Consider the following 15,354-nt stretch of genomic DNA (forward strand, 5'->3'; position numbering starts at 1 on the left):
AGAGCATAGAAGAAGATGCAAGACACGCTTTGTTCGAATGAAACGAAGAGGGCGGGCTTCTCTAAGACTGAATATAGTAGTCTCCACGAAATAATTAGCCTATAGTAACTGGCCCGGGAACCCGTTAGTACGGATACCGTCGATGGTCCTTATTGTATACACATGGGAGATGAGTTTTAAAATTATATTTGTAGAAACGAAGATTGGAAGGATTATTTGCGAGATAGAAGTAGACACCTAGTGGTGAGAGTATCGAATTATCGGCAAAGTCCACACGCCGAAGACAACAATAGTTTTAAGGATGTATCTGAAGGTATATAATTTTATTTACAAAATATTTTTATTGTTTATTTCGATGCAGTATGTATGACTTTTTTTTTTAATAATAATATGTCAATAGTATATCAGAAAATTCTGTATAGATATAAAATTTTATAAGAAAATACTGCTATATATATTTTATTATAATTTCAGTCTTATTAATTTTTTTTAGATGATATTTTTCTTGGTTTATTATTTTATACTTTTTCATCGAGTATCATCAGAACTAACAGATGCATTTGCTACTAATTTGAATGGCGAAAACGAAACATGGAAACAAAGTTTAGAACTAAGTTCCAGAGATAGAATAAAGGATTCTAGTTACCTGCTGGGCAGGTATCCCATAAGAGAATTACCATCCGATTCCTTTAATTGTCATAGGCATGCAAAATGTGTAGAGATGCAAAAGAATACATGTATGGGCACAAGATTACCATATACTACTACTACATTGGAACTTATACCTGAACATATAACTCAAGATATTATGGAGGTACTTTTACTTTTTATTTTTTTGATATATATTTTTTTTATTTTATATATATATATATATATATAATATTTTAAATTTGTAAAAATATAAGTCTTAATTTTTAAATTTAAAAAATAAGTTCTTCAAATTTAAAATCATTTTCTGTTTTCTTTATTTTTTTTTTGTGATTGAAGAAATTTTTTATGATTGATTTCTATTATTCATTGTATGTTAAATATTATGTATTTATTTTACAGGAAAAATTACATGTATTACAAGCATTAAGACATGTGCCAAAGTGTTGGGCAGTTGTTCAACCTCTCTTGTGTTCAATATTTATGCCAAAATGTATCAATGACACAGTAGATTTACCATCACAAGAAATGTGTAAAATGGTTTCAGGACCTTGTAGAATTGTATTTAATCACACAATATGGCCAAGTTTTGTTAAATGTGAAAATACAGATTTATTTCCTAGATTATGTAAAAATGATATTAGAGAATTGAAATTTAATATTTCTAGCAAATGCTTAAAGCCTTTGGTTCCAACTGATAATGCCCTTGCCATTTTTGAAGGAGTTGAAGGTTGTGGATTACAATGTAATGACCCATTTTTTACGCCAGATGAACATAAACAAATTCATTCTTTTATTGCTTGGGCTGCAGGAATCTGTGGTTCATTCAATTTATTTACAATTGTAAGTAATAAAAAGGATTTAATATATTATATAAATTAAAATATATTAAAATATATTTATTATTTAAATAAAATAAAATATAATATATAATATTGCATTTCATTTATATTTTATTTTAGATAACATTTTTAATTGATTGGAGAAGTGCAAATAAATATCCAGCTTTAGTAATATTTTATATTAATTGTTGTTTTATGGTATCCTGTATTGGATGGCTTGCTCAATTTACACCAGGAAGTAGAGAAGTAATTGTATGTAGAAAAGATGGAACTTTAAGAATGAGTGAACCGAGGTAAATTATGATTATTTAATGTGTATAGTATATTATTATATATAATAAATTGTTTTATTCAAAATTATATCAAGTCAGATATAAACAAACTTTGTATATTACTAATATACTTGTATATTATATTTAACTAATATATTTTCAGTGGAGAAAATTTATCATGTGTCGTAGTATTTGTTCTTGTGTATTACTCTCTTATGGCAGCTATGGTCTGGTTTGTGATTCTTACATATGCTTGGCATATGAGCTTTCAAGCATTAGGCAAAATCCAAGATAGAATTGACAAAAAGGGTTCATATTTTCATTTAATTGCTTGGTGTTTACCACTTGTCCTCACTGTCACAATCATGGGATTAGGAGAAATTGATGGAAATAGTGTTACTGGTATATGTTTTGTGGGTTATACTAATCATGCAGTTAGAGCTTGGTTTTTACTTGGCCCTGTGTTGATTGTTTTACTGGTTGGAGGTTATTTTTTATCCAGAGGTATGTTTTTAATTTATATGTTTGTAATTAAATTTTTCATTATATGCAATTTATATAAAAAATATATATATATTTTTTTGTATGCTTTCCTTAAAGATCATGATTTGTAAGTATTTTTAATAAATAAAAATAAATATTAAAAAATCAAATTTTTAAATTCAATTTAAGTAATATTATTGTAAATAATTTTAGGATTAATTACTTTGATTCGATTAAAAATCAGTAGCCAAGAAATTATATCTGAAAGAGCAAGTTCTAAAATACGAGAAACTATTGTACGTATGGGATTGTTCTCGATTTTTACATTCGCTGCAGTTGTGGTGACTTTTTATTGTCATATTTATGAATTTCAACATTCTTCAGAATGGCATCAAAGTTTTAGAAATTATATGATGTAAGAAAAATAATACATAAAAAGTTAATATGTACATATATCATATCTAAAATTTTATATTTCATTCATAGATGTGCAATAACTACAAAATATTTGGATATCTCTGAATGTAAAATGGAAATCCGACCAAGTGCAGCTAAAATGCAATTACATTTGCTATCGCCTTTCTTTGCTGGTATTCTTATGTCTTCATGGGTATGGACTGGTTCAACAGTAGATACTTGGACTAGATTTCTTAGACGGTAAAATTTTAAATATCGTTTTCATTTTTATTAATTTATATTTAATAAATAATACAATAATTTTTTTATATTTTAGAACATTTAATTGTGAAACTGAAGAACCTATTAGACTAAAAAAACATAAAGTAATCGCTCAAGCATTCGCAAAACGGAAAACATTTAATAATGCTGGTCGATTATCTATCAGTTTTCATAATACTCACGAAGATCCAGTTGGCTTAAATTTCGATTTAAATTCCGTAGCTTCTCAAGATTTCAGTTCAACATGGGCAGCTGCTTTACCAAAGTTAGTTACTCGTAGAGGTGCACTCGTTGGTGGTACAACGGGATCTGTATCCAGTAATAGAAGAAATTCTGTAGATTCTGAAATTAGCTTCAGCGTGCGTCGAGTATCCGTAGAATCCAGAAGAAACTCTTTGGATTCTCAAATATCAGTTCAAATAGCTGAATTGAAAACAACGCGGAAAGTTGCTAGCAGTTCACGCGGTCGACGTGGAAAACGGCGACGAGATTTTGGAAAATCAAGATCAAGTAAAGTAGGCCCATTGTTTAGAAGAGGCAGTACAACATCACAAGAAAGTCAGCTTGGTGCACAGATATTGTCAGCGTTAACTATAGGTGGTAATTCAAGAGTACCACCTATTCAAGTACCTAATATGAAGAGACGATCGGCTAGTGCTGGTTTAGATGAACGTGCTTTGAATTCTAAGCTGTTTGATGGGAAAAATCCAGGGATGTTGCTTCCGTTTTTGTTTCCAGGACAAAGTGGTAGTGATGAAAATTTAAGTAGCGAGGAGAAACAACATCAAGGAATGCCAAGAAAAGATGTAGATATTGAAGGTGGAAATATGGAGAAAGATGATCAAGATAGTGATAGTGATGATAGTCAACCGGAAGAAGAAGCAAAAATGTTAGATCCTGAAGAACCCCATGAACGTAGCAAAAGTAAAACTAGTAACAAAAGTTCAAAAAGTTATAGTCACGAAAGTGATAGACGGAGCAGAGAAGGCCGTAAAAGTAAATATCTGCTTCAAGATGAAACCATCTTGAAACATTTGTTTCAGGAATCTAGTGATATTAAGTTGAAAAGCGATGCAGAAATAAAAGAAGTGTATAGAAAAGCTGGGATAGGTAATCTAACATCTAGTCTAACTTCATGCTGTCCTGAATTAACAAGACTCATGCAATCTGAAGGTCAGACTGGTAATGCTCGAGAAATAGCAACACAAACATCTTTGCCATTAGACATTTTAGAAATGGAAGAATTAAAACAAAGTATAGATGAGATTATCAATAGTCGAAATTGTAGTTCAAAAGGAACGCAAATTTCACCACAGTTGAATAAAAACAAAAATATCACTACGTAACGCTAATTTTTCTTTTCGAAAAACTCTTAATATAAAATTAGATATAAAAAAATAAAATATTTTTTTATCAGTCATATAATTGCCACATTACCAAATTTGATCTTTTCTGTATATTTGTAATAGACTGTATATTTATAATAGTGCAATGACATGATTTCAACTGTAAATAGATAAATACATACATTTTATTAGAGATAAAATTGTAATTCAAAAAATTTTTTTTTAAAACTTATTAAAGACATAAACGTATCATAAACATACTTCATTTTAGTTTTTATATAGAAGAATCTAAGTTTATTTTTAACATTTCTTTATTACAGTATTCTCAAAAATACATATCTTAATGTACTTAAACTGCATATAAATATTTTTTAATATAATACGCGAGCGTATGTTCAAGTACAATTTATTTTATTATTTTAAATTTATATTAATTTTTTTTACCAATATATTTAAAAAGTTATATTACAATATATTATGCAAAATATTTAAAAAATTATTTAGTATTTACATTTCTAATGTAATATTTAAAATATTAATAAAAAAAATGCACAAATTATATAAAATGCGTTTTTATTTGATAATATTAATAATTTTTTCAATTTTTATGTCTATTTTATACAAATTTCTATAATAACATAATTTGTCACTTAAATATTTTAAAAAATATCTAATTGTTTTAAATACAAATATTTCATTTTTAATATTTATTATATTATAAAAAAAGTCCATAAGCAATAATTGATAATTTCTCTATATAGTTTAAATTTTTTGATATTCCAATCTAAATTATTTCCAGAAAATATCAATTAAAGCAAAACTTTTAAATATTTATTAAAAATAATATTTTATTTTTATTTTTAATTCACCTTTAATCTAGAAGCATAACAGAAAATATTAACAAAATGTATATATGTTCTGTACTATATCTAATAGAATCTATATATTATTTTTTACATTTGTGAAATAAAAAATATTGCAACTCGATTTCGTAATATGAATATGGAATTTCTCTTTATAATCACTTCATTCTTTTTAATATGAGATCCTATGACTTGACATCAAAGCATAAACATACATGTATATTCATCATTTTTCTTTTTAATTTTCACAAAAATATTTTCCTCTTGCTCGATTCTTCAACATGAACGTCATTATGCTTTCAAATCCGGTCCGATAACTTCTGCTACGTATTTTTTTCCTATACTCGATACAAATAGAGCCATCAGTGTTTTCTTTGTTGTCAGAGTAACATAATTTGTTGAACATATAAAAATATAATAATTGCGTGTATATATATGTATTCGTGTTTTTTCATTTTTCATTTTTTTCCAGTTTTTAATTTGCATCACCATGAATATCAGACACCAAAGTGTGTAGAGAGACAATTAGTTTGCTCTTTTTCTTTCATCATATATGACACAAGCCATACAGAAGAAAATCACATCTATGTACTTATACATGCTTCAGTTATGCCACCCTCTTCAGTGAACAAATTATTAACGATCGCGTTCTCTTCGTGCTTTCTGCTTTAAAATAATAAATACAATCCTGCATTTGTACATGCACACGTTATCATATTTTTTTAAAAATTTTCGAGAAGATTTATTTAATGGCGTGTTATGCATACATGCCGTAATGTAAAATAAATGGGAAATGATGGGAAAAGAAATTAATTTTTGTTTTATTCACCATCACCTAAGAGGAGGCTAATTATATATAATCAAAATTAGCACACCTTATCACCCATGAGCAAGGTTATTTGCTTTTGGCATAAGATTTTTTATGTTTAATATATTCGTTACCCCAAAACAAGTTGTCCATTTTTTCGCCGATAAAATACAAGCCTATACTGAACGTGATCAATGTACTGAAAAACACAACTCGTAATGGCAATGATAGCACTTCCAATACTGGATATACCCAGACACCGCTTTTGTAATAAATTATATATATCCTGGAAATTTGAATAATTCATAATTACATAATAACCATTACATAATAAATACATAATAATACTTATATATATTAAATAATTAATAAAAATAAAATAAAAATAAAAAAATAGAGAAATATATTAAAATAATATATTTCTATAATTTCTATATTTTCAACATACCAAACTAAATATATAAATAAGAATATTATTATACCAAGGAGACCATTCGATCTCTTTGGATATGTACGTGGCGCTAAAATCGTTTCTACTAATATGGTAATCATAATCATAGTATGCATTAAATGATTTAACCACCATGGAAAATAAGGATCTACAGCTTTTGGAAGCACCAATTCACGATCCACAAACATTAGAGCCCAGAATGTTACTCCAACAAACTATGATCCATGAAAATCGTAACATATATAAAATATTAATTTTTTTTTTAATTTTTTTTTTTTTTTTTACTTACCATGGCAATCGGAAAACTAAGTATCGCATGTATATAATCTTTTAATTTACGTATAAATGGTGGCTTTTTGGGACTAACAGCATTTGTACCAAACCAATCATTTAACATACATATAAAAAAAAATACTGCTTGAATGATCTGAAAAAAATAAATTATATTAAATCATCGCCCACAGAATTAATAAGAAAATTTGAATATATTATTCTATTTTATAAATATTTTACTTTGAAAATTACAATAAATTAAAATTACTTTGAAAATAATATATTTTATAATATTTAACGATGATTTATGTAAATATCTAATCATTAAATCAATTTTATTAAGTTATTAAATTAATCAGAAATAATTTCTTCGCTAAAAATGTAATGTTGAAATTAGATAATAAATGGATAATATTATTTCTGCAATGGTATACTATTTTTTTCGATTATTAAATAATATATTATGATTTTTCAGATATATAATTTTTGAATATAAATATAGACTATGTAGTGATTTTTTAAAATAATTTATTTATATATTTTCAAATATTATCAATATTTATTTCAAAACTATTAGATAATTTTTTAAAAATAAATAAATAAATTGTATATTTTTCCATACAATAATGAAAATAAATATTTATTGGATGATATGATCTAAAATTATAACATATTTTGTTAAATATTATATTATATTATTGCACATAGTATAATTTTTAATAATTTATTTATTCAGAGAGATTTTCTTAATACATGTCAATTTTTAACAAGATAAATTTTTAATATATTAAATCAGTTTAAATTAATTAATCAAATATAATAATATATGATATATTATTTAATGATTAAAATATATAGATTAATTTTAAAAAAAACTTCGAATGAAAATATACTGTATAAAATAATTATACCAAAAAATATTAATAATTTTCTCGCGTGAATAAATCAAATCATATAATAATAGTCACTTGATCATACATGGATAATATGACATGACACGTGCCATAGTTCCGAGATAATATGGAGTGGTGCTCGAACAATTGAATTTTGCTGTTCTTTGAGTTCATAATGTAATATCAATGTAAAATATCTTCACATTGAAAATTATCCGACGGCAGTAAATCATAATAGAAATATTTAATATTTTCAAATTTATTGATTAAATTATTAAAAAAATAATTTATTTTAAGTCAATTTTATATTGCAATCATTTATTTTAATATCATCGATAAGAAAATATTTGAACAATTAATCTACAAATCGATTGATCTACAAATCGACTTGATACATATATTTTATGAATAGTTTAATTTACATATCAATTTATTTATTGATTCTTGCTATAAATAAATTTTATAAATTTTATAATTATATATAATGTATGTGATAAATAAGATATAAATATATAAATAATAATCTTCTAAAAATTAATATTTTATAATTTTACGTGTGATTTTCAGAAAATTGATAATTATTAACTTTGTCAGTTTTATTTCACAAATTGAATCAAACTTACATCTTTACAGAACCGTAAGTGATTATATAATATTGATTGAGTGAATAATCTCATAATATAAAAAAAGAATAAGTCATTGTTTTATGATACTAACCGCGTCCCAGAAAGTAAGAAACTTGAATTTCCCGCCGAAATTAATATGCATTTTGATAAGATTTGGAGGTATTGCAATGTACATATAATCATAATACACTGCAAATGCAAATTGCATACAAGAGATCACATGAAATCCAAAAAGTAGATCGTCTCGCATCTTTTAAGCGCTTTACATATAAGTTTTATATTCTGAAATGTTTTGATAGATTTTCATGATAGCGATCATATTTAACTGATCGAATAGAAACAATTTAATAAAAAAACATTTATTTTTATTATATAATATTCACTATATAATAAATTCCCATTTTGTATGAGATCGTTTTAATTTGTATGAGATCGATTTATTTAGAAATTCAAGAAGTATAAAATTTTTGATCCTCCGTTTTCATGAAAAAATTTTTTCCATTTTATTTTTATTTTCCATTTTATTATTTAAAATTAAAATATTAATTATATATTAGTAATTATATATTAGTAATAATAATACATTATATATTATATATAATATTAGTAGTAAATAATATTAGTAAATAATATATTTGTTTTTTATAGGTATAAATATATATAATAAATAATCTACAAATATATATATATGTTATATTATGATATATTATATTTTTTAATATTAACGAGAAATATTAATTGTTTTAATATAAGAAATATTAATTGTTTTAATATTTACATTTTCATATTATTTAAATTTACAAAATCAATTAAAAAAAAATATGAAATAATTATTATTATAGTGTTTATAAAAATTATATAAAAAAGTTTAGTCTTAAATTACTTAAATATATTTTTTTAGTATGTAAATAGTAGTATAAAAGTTGTAATATAAGAGTGTATAATAGATCATTTTATATCATCGTTAAAAACAATAAACAATAATAATAGTACAATAACGAAATAACTGCTTCTTGAAATTTGAATTATTTTAATGACTTCATTGTAAATTACATTTCCATTAATATTTCTATTAAAAATATATAACACATATATAAAAATAATATTTAATTTTAAGAAGATTTTAATATATATATATGTATATATATTTAATATTTAATATTTTTAACATTGAAAAGTAATATATTCTGAAATCTATTTATTATAATTATAATTATTAATCATAATCATTTTATAATTTTATAATTTACTTAATCAAACAAAAATCACTATTTAATTAATAAAATTCTATTAAAAATTAAACTTATATAAAGATTATACATATTATTATTATATAAAGTTTATTTATATAACATTTATTTAATATTATATGTTTATATAAAGTTTATAAATATTTTTTAATTTTAATGATTTTCAAAAATATATTTAATTCTTGCAACTATTATTATTAGAAAAATTAATTTCATTTAATTTATTTTAATACCAATATAGTAATTAATTATAAAATGTAGACTTATAGAATATTATATATGGAATATAAAAGCAGTTTAAAGTAGTATAAAAAGCAGTTTCTAAGAATCTATCTATTTTTTTTTATGTATAATCTCTATTATTAACAAAATCATATTATAAATTAGATTTTATCTATACATATTATCTATATATTTTAATTTGTAATAATCATAATTTAATCATTTCTAATAAATCATAATCTACAAAATAGTAAATTAAGTTTACGTAAATTATTTATAATATATAAATAAAATAACAATAATATAATAAAATAACTATATATTAATAAAATTTATTATCTCATGTATAATTTTTATTTTCATTGAACGTTAATAATAATTTTAAGAAAAAGGAGGATTCATTTTAATTAATATTGTTAATTTTAACTAAATTTTCAATTGTTATATTAAATGAAAAAAATTAATTCTGAACACACGTGTACAATTTATTGGTATATTATGGTTATGATCTTATAGCGTCAATTGACTTGTGATTTATATAATTTCAATAAGATAATTTCAATTATTTTGATTACCTATCAATATGTTTTTATGTTTTTCGTGGATATCTTTTACTTTATTGTACTTTTTTAATATATGTAAAATTATTTATGGTTATACAAGTCACACCAGTTTTTGGTCACATGTACAAACCGTACTAATAGTATCGACCGTGCCGACAGTCTGTAATATACTGACGGATAGACGAAAATACACTGTGAGAAAGAAAAAAATGATTCACGATGTGCATTTTCTTAATTTGGAAAGAATAAAGTAGTACAAATCAAAATTCATAGAAATATATAAAGATAACAAAAAAAAAAAAAAAAAAACAAAAGAAGATATTAAAATATACATATTGATATATATGATGAATATAAAACAAGTAAAAAAGAAAAAAAAATTTATGACTATTTGTATTCTCATATATTGTTATTACTTTATACTTGTAACAACAGAGCTAATATCATCAAACTTGTCTATATTTAGCAAGTGATATCTATTCTTTTATTTTTAATCTTTCTATTTTTCTCAATTGAAATATGCATTGACTTTGAAAGATGAATAAATAAAGGATAGATAATGAGAAATATAATTAAGATTTAATAAACAAGAAAAACAAGATATATATAAAAGAGAGAAAATATAATAAAAGATGAAAATAAGATAAAACTATAACAAAATGCGCATAAGTTTTTGCAGTCAGAGATTTTCAAATTTATTGTCAAGTATCTGATTTTTTTCTTAAACTTAATAGAAAAAAAAAAAATTGTTTTAATCTATAAATCTTTTTTAAAAATAAATATTTATAATGAATAGTTTATATCACTATTGAGAAACTTCTTTTGATTAACAAACATTTTTTAATCAAAAGTGCAAAATCATTTCATTAAGATGTGTAATGTATATACTAATAAAATGATTGAATCAAGATTAGAGAGAAACGATTATTATAAAAACGTTACGCAATTTTTTATTTCCTGTTGCATATATATATATAGACTTACATACATTGGTTAATATTGTATTATAAATAATTTTTTAATGCTAATATATATATTATATTAAATATGACAATAATATATAATATAAAATATTCAAAAATATTAAAAAAAAATTTTTACTTTTTACAAAAAATTTAAAACTTATCAGATAAAATACCTTTTTAAAATGGTTAACAAATGTTTATTTTTAGATGCTTTTATTTCAGATTACGATAATAGAATGATAATAGAATTTCCAGTAGATTTAAATGTAATTTAAATATATTAAATAATTAATATAATAGATAAGATAATAGCATTATAAATTTTACAAAGTTTTAAAAAAAATAATAACTAACTTATATGAGAAATTTATTTTATATAATAATTTTTATTTAATATTACAATATTGTTTCTTTAAAATAAGGAAAGATAATTTCTGTTAATTTTCTGTTAATAAAGAATGACGTATAATTGATATATAAATAATGTTTTCAATCATTAACTTTTATACTTTTATTTTTCATTCATATTTAATAAGTTTTATTATCTTGTTCTGATTAAAAAAAGTATGTTTTGAAAACAATGGATATTATGAAAACATTGTTATTTAAACATGAAGATCTATTATATTACATGATACTATCAATGAATCAGTATATAACCTAGTACATAACATTTAAGTCGCCATATGGCGCCATCTATTGACATTTGTGAAATAAACAATACATTCTTATATATCTGTATATAAGCATTTATAAGTCTGTATTTACGTAATTAAAAATAAAAAACTTTATTTAAAAATTATTTTCTAAATTTTATTCTGGTCGTTATTAAAATATTCGTAAAAAAAAAATAAATATTTGTAAAAAAAAAAATATTGAAAATATTTGAAAATATTCCTTATTTTTTTCCAGTATAATAATTTCAAATATATTTTCAAATATTTTTAAAAATTTATATTTAACTTTTACAATAAATATATGATATTATCTTAATTAGTTAATAATTTTAAAATTTTTTATTATAATTATTTTTTATGATATACAATTCATTTTCATTGTTTATAACTAGTTGTATTATAAGTACATATTAAAAATTATATTAAACAATGAAATAATATGAGTAATAAAATATTTAAGTATTTATAATAAAATAAATGGTTTTAAAAAATGTAAATTTGTTAATAATAGAAATATATAACTTACCACATCCCATATAGTCAAGTATTTGAATTGTCCAGGATCGAATTTAGTAAATCGAATATTAAGCGTTGGTATACGAAGTGTAAATGCTATATATAACGTAAATACATACATCAGACATGCTGAAGTGTGGAGTAACTGATTTAACGTATAGGTCATTTTGTTAAAATTCTAGAAAAAGAAAAATTAATTATATAATAAAATACTTATATAATATACTAATAATATAAATACTTTTAAAAAAAAATTATTTTCCTGTTAAATTTGCTAATATTGATGCATAATCCCTATTTGACATTTATGATGTATAGGTTAGATTCAGTAAACAATTAAATGATTCTTTTATATTATCATATTTTTATTTTTTATTACAAAAATTATAAAAAAATTTCATAATGTATTTTTTGTATTATTTAAATAATATATATTTAAATAATAATTATATTAATATTTCTAATTTTAATATAATTATGAAGAGATAAATACATTATGAAACTTTTCTATAATTTTAAAATTTTATTAATTTTAAAATATTAATATAATAATATAATTAATATAATTATTTTATTAAGAACAATTCAAATAATTTTATTTAAATAATGCAATTATCAAATATATTTAGATTTTAATTTATGTTTAGAATATATACTTGTATGTACTTATGTAACAGAGATATAAAAAAAAAGATTGATTAATTTTTTTAAATTTATAATTATGATTCTATATACATAATGATCACAATTTATTAATTTATTTACAAATTAGTATTCAATTATATATGATTCAATTATATATGATAAACAATTTTTTAATATTCGAATTACTTGAATATTTTTTAATTAATTGAATGCAATTTTATAATGTATGTATAGAATTATTTATTTGCTTTTAAAGAACAAATTATATATCAATAATTTAATAAGAAATAATTGAATTAAATCACATACATATTAAATAGAAGCACAGATTTTTTACTTTAAAATTGTTGCTAATAATTGCAAGAATATCAAGTAGAAAAAATAACTAAATTTTTATTATCGAAATCAGTTGAATAATGAATATATACGTAATATATACATCAAATGTAATTGTTGAAACAAGACTATATTTACGAAACAAAAATATGTTTATGTAAATATGTTTAATATTAAAAAACATTATTGGCATTATTATAAAACATTATTATAAAACATTAAATAAAAATCTATAAATACATTTATATATATAATATAAATATATATTTATACTATATACTATATACTATATACATGTATATGTATGTATAGTATAATATATAATATATATAGTAATAATATATAATAGTAATAAATATATATATATATATTTATACTATACGTAAAAAAAATACTGTAGATTTCTTTGGTTTCAACTTTTTTAGTTTTAATCTTTTAGTTTTTTTTTAATTTAATTTTTAGTTTTCTAAAAATAATATAAAGTCCAAAGAGTAAAAACATAATAAATAACATATTATATTATATATTATATAACAATAAATTTCAAAGAAAGAAGTCATATGACAATTTTTTTTGAAAAAATTATCAAAAATATTAAAAATTATAAATAAATTATTATTATTAAAATTATAAATAATATAAAATATTATATATTAATTAGATATATTAAAAATAAATTTCAAATTTTTTTTTTTAAGCTGAAAAACTATTATATTATGAAAAATATATATTACAAAAAAGAACGTAATTATTTATGCGTGAAGAAAAAAAAACTATTTATAATTTACATAACATGATTTCTTCGTTTTACTTACGATAAAACATTATATGTTTTTTAAATAAAATATTAAAGTTAAAATTTCAACTAACAAGGACTAATTAAAAATTGTTCAATTTATATTATATAAAATATGTTTAAAAAAAATTAAATTTTCTGTGAATTGGTCATCAATTTCTATTTTATTCACGAAATTTTATATATATTGTAATATATACATATATATGTATATGTATATGTTAATATGATTTATCTTTGTCAATTCTGCAAAGCAATTGTATTTAATTTTTTAAATAACTTATCATTCATTAATATTTTTATTTTTAATTTAATTTTCTAATCAAATTAAAAGTTAATTAAAAATTTTAAAATATTATTTTAATATAACTAAAACTTTAAAATATCTATTTTATTATTTATTATATATTATTTAATTTTATATTCTCCATTATTCTTAATTACTTTATTTTATATGAGATACATTTATCAATTATCTTAAAAAATTATTATTTTCAACTTAATTACTTATATAATTGTTATTTATATTGTTTCAACATGACACTTTCCAAAAAATTCAATTCAAGAGAATTATTTTATTAAAAAGTTGTTTGTGTGAAAAAACTTTTTGTTTTATACATAATATTATACATAAATAATTTTAATCATATTATACATTCTATTATTTATTTTTTATTATTTTTAACTCTATCTTTATTATAAAATACTTTTTTTCACTTTTATATTTATATTATAATCTATTTAACACAATCTTACTTTTAATTATCTTTTAGTTATCTTCTAATTATCTAACTCAATAGACGATTGAAAATTATTAGAAAATTTAATTATATCAATCAATACTAAATGATATTTGAATTTTAGAATATAGAATTTAAGAATAAAAAATATATGCAAATAATTCGATTCACATTAGTAAGATATAACAGAATCTTGATGCAAACCTTAGTTAATCGACGAAGTATGTTATGTACCAATTTCAATAGGAAGCTAGCCATGAACTGAACATTAGCTGTGCCCCACAACTCTCTATACCGACGACGAGCAATGATAAAATATACTGAAGATATAGAGAATCATCAACTGATATTTATCAATATTTATTCGAAATTATCATATTATTAAAATAAATTTTTATTCAAATAATTAATGAAATAAAATTTGTATTTTATTTGTTATTTGATCTGTCATATTATTATTT

At 21.1% G+C, this 15,354-nt stretch overlaps 2 protein-coding genes across 3 annotated transcripts; one reads left to right on the forward strand and one right to left on the reverse strand.

Moving 5' to 3' along the window:
* Window positions 1-53: 53 nt before the first annotated feature.
* Window positions 54-4,835, forward strand: smo (smoothened, frizzled class receptor). The gene is made up of 8 exons (XM_003698782.4): window positions 54-313; window positions 494-814; window positions 1,051-1,491; window positions 1,611-1,783; window positions 1,926-2,266; window positions 2,459-2,660; window positions 2,732-2,902; window positions 2,979-4,835. Exons 1-8 carry the CDS (start codon window positions 302-304, stop codon window positions 4,267-4,269), a joined length of 2,952 nt encoding a protein of 983 aa, XP_003698830.3. The 5' UTR covers window positions 54-301; the 3' UTR covers window positions 4,270-4,835.
* Window positions 4,826-15,201, reverse strand: LOC100863832 (androgen-induced gene 1 protein). Of its 2 annotated transcripts, none has more exons than XM_012493933.3 (5): window positions 15,098-15,201; window positions 12,387-12,554; window positions 6,681-6,818; window positions 6,389-6,606; window positions 4,826-6,226 (listed from the first exon to the last, which is right to left on the reverse strand). In XM_012493933.3, the coding sequence occupies exons 1-5, from the start codon at window positions 15,149-15,151 to the stop codon at window positions 6,028-6,030; spliced, it is 777 nt and encodes a 258-aa protein (XP_012349387.1). In that variant the 5' UTR covers window positions 15,152-15,201; the 3' UTR covers window positions 4,826-6,027. The 2 variants fall into 2 exon arrangements, with proteins under 2 accessions (XP_012349387.1, XP_003698829.1); XM_003698781.4 differs by lacking the exons at window positions 12,387-12,554; window positions 15,098-15,201 and adding exons at window positions 8,275-8,465; window positions 10,231-10,393.
* Between the last annotated feature and the right edge of the window lie 153 nt (window positions 15,202-15,354).

Source organism: Apis florea, unplaced genomic scaffold (genome assembly GCF_048593485.1).
Source record: "Apis florea isolate Af1SG1 unplaced genomic scaffold, ASM4859348v1 contig_3158_pilon, whole genome shotgun sequence".
NCBI lineage: Eukaryota > Metazoa > Arthropoda > Insecta > Hymenoptera > Apidae > Apis > Apis florea.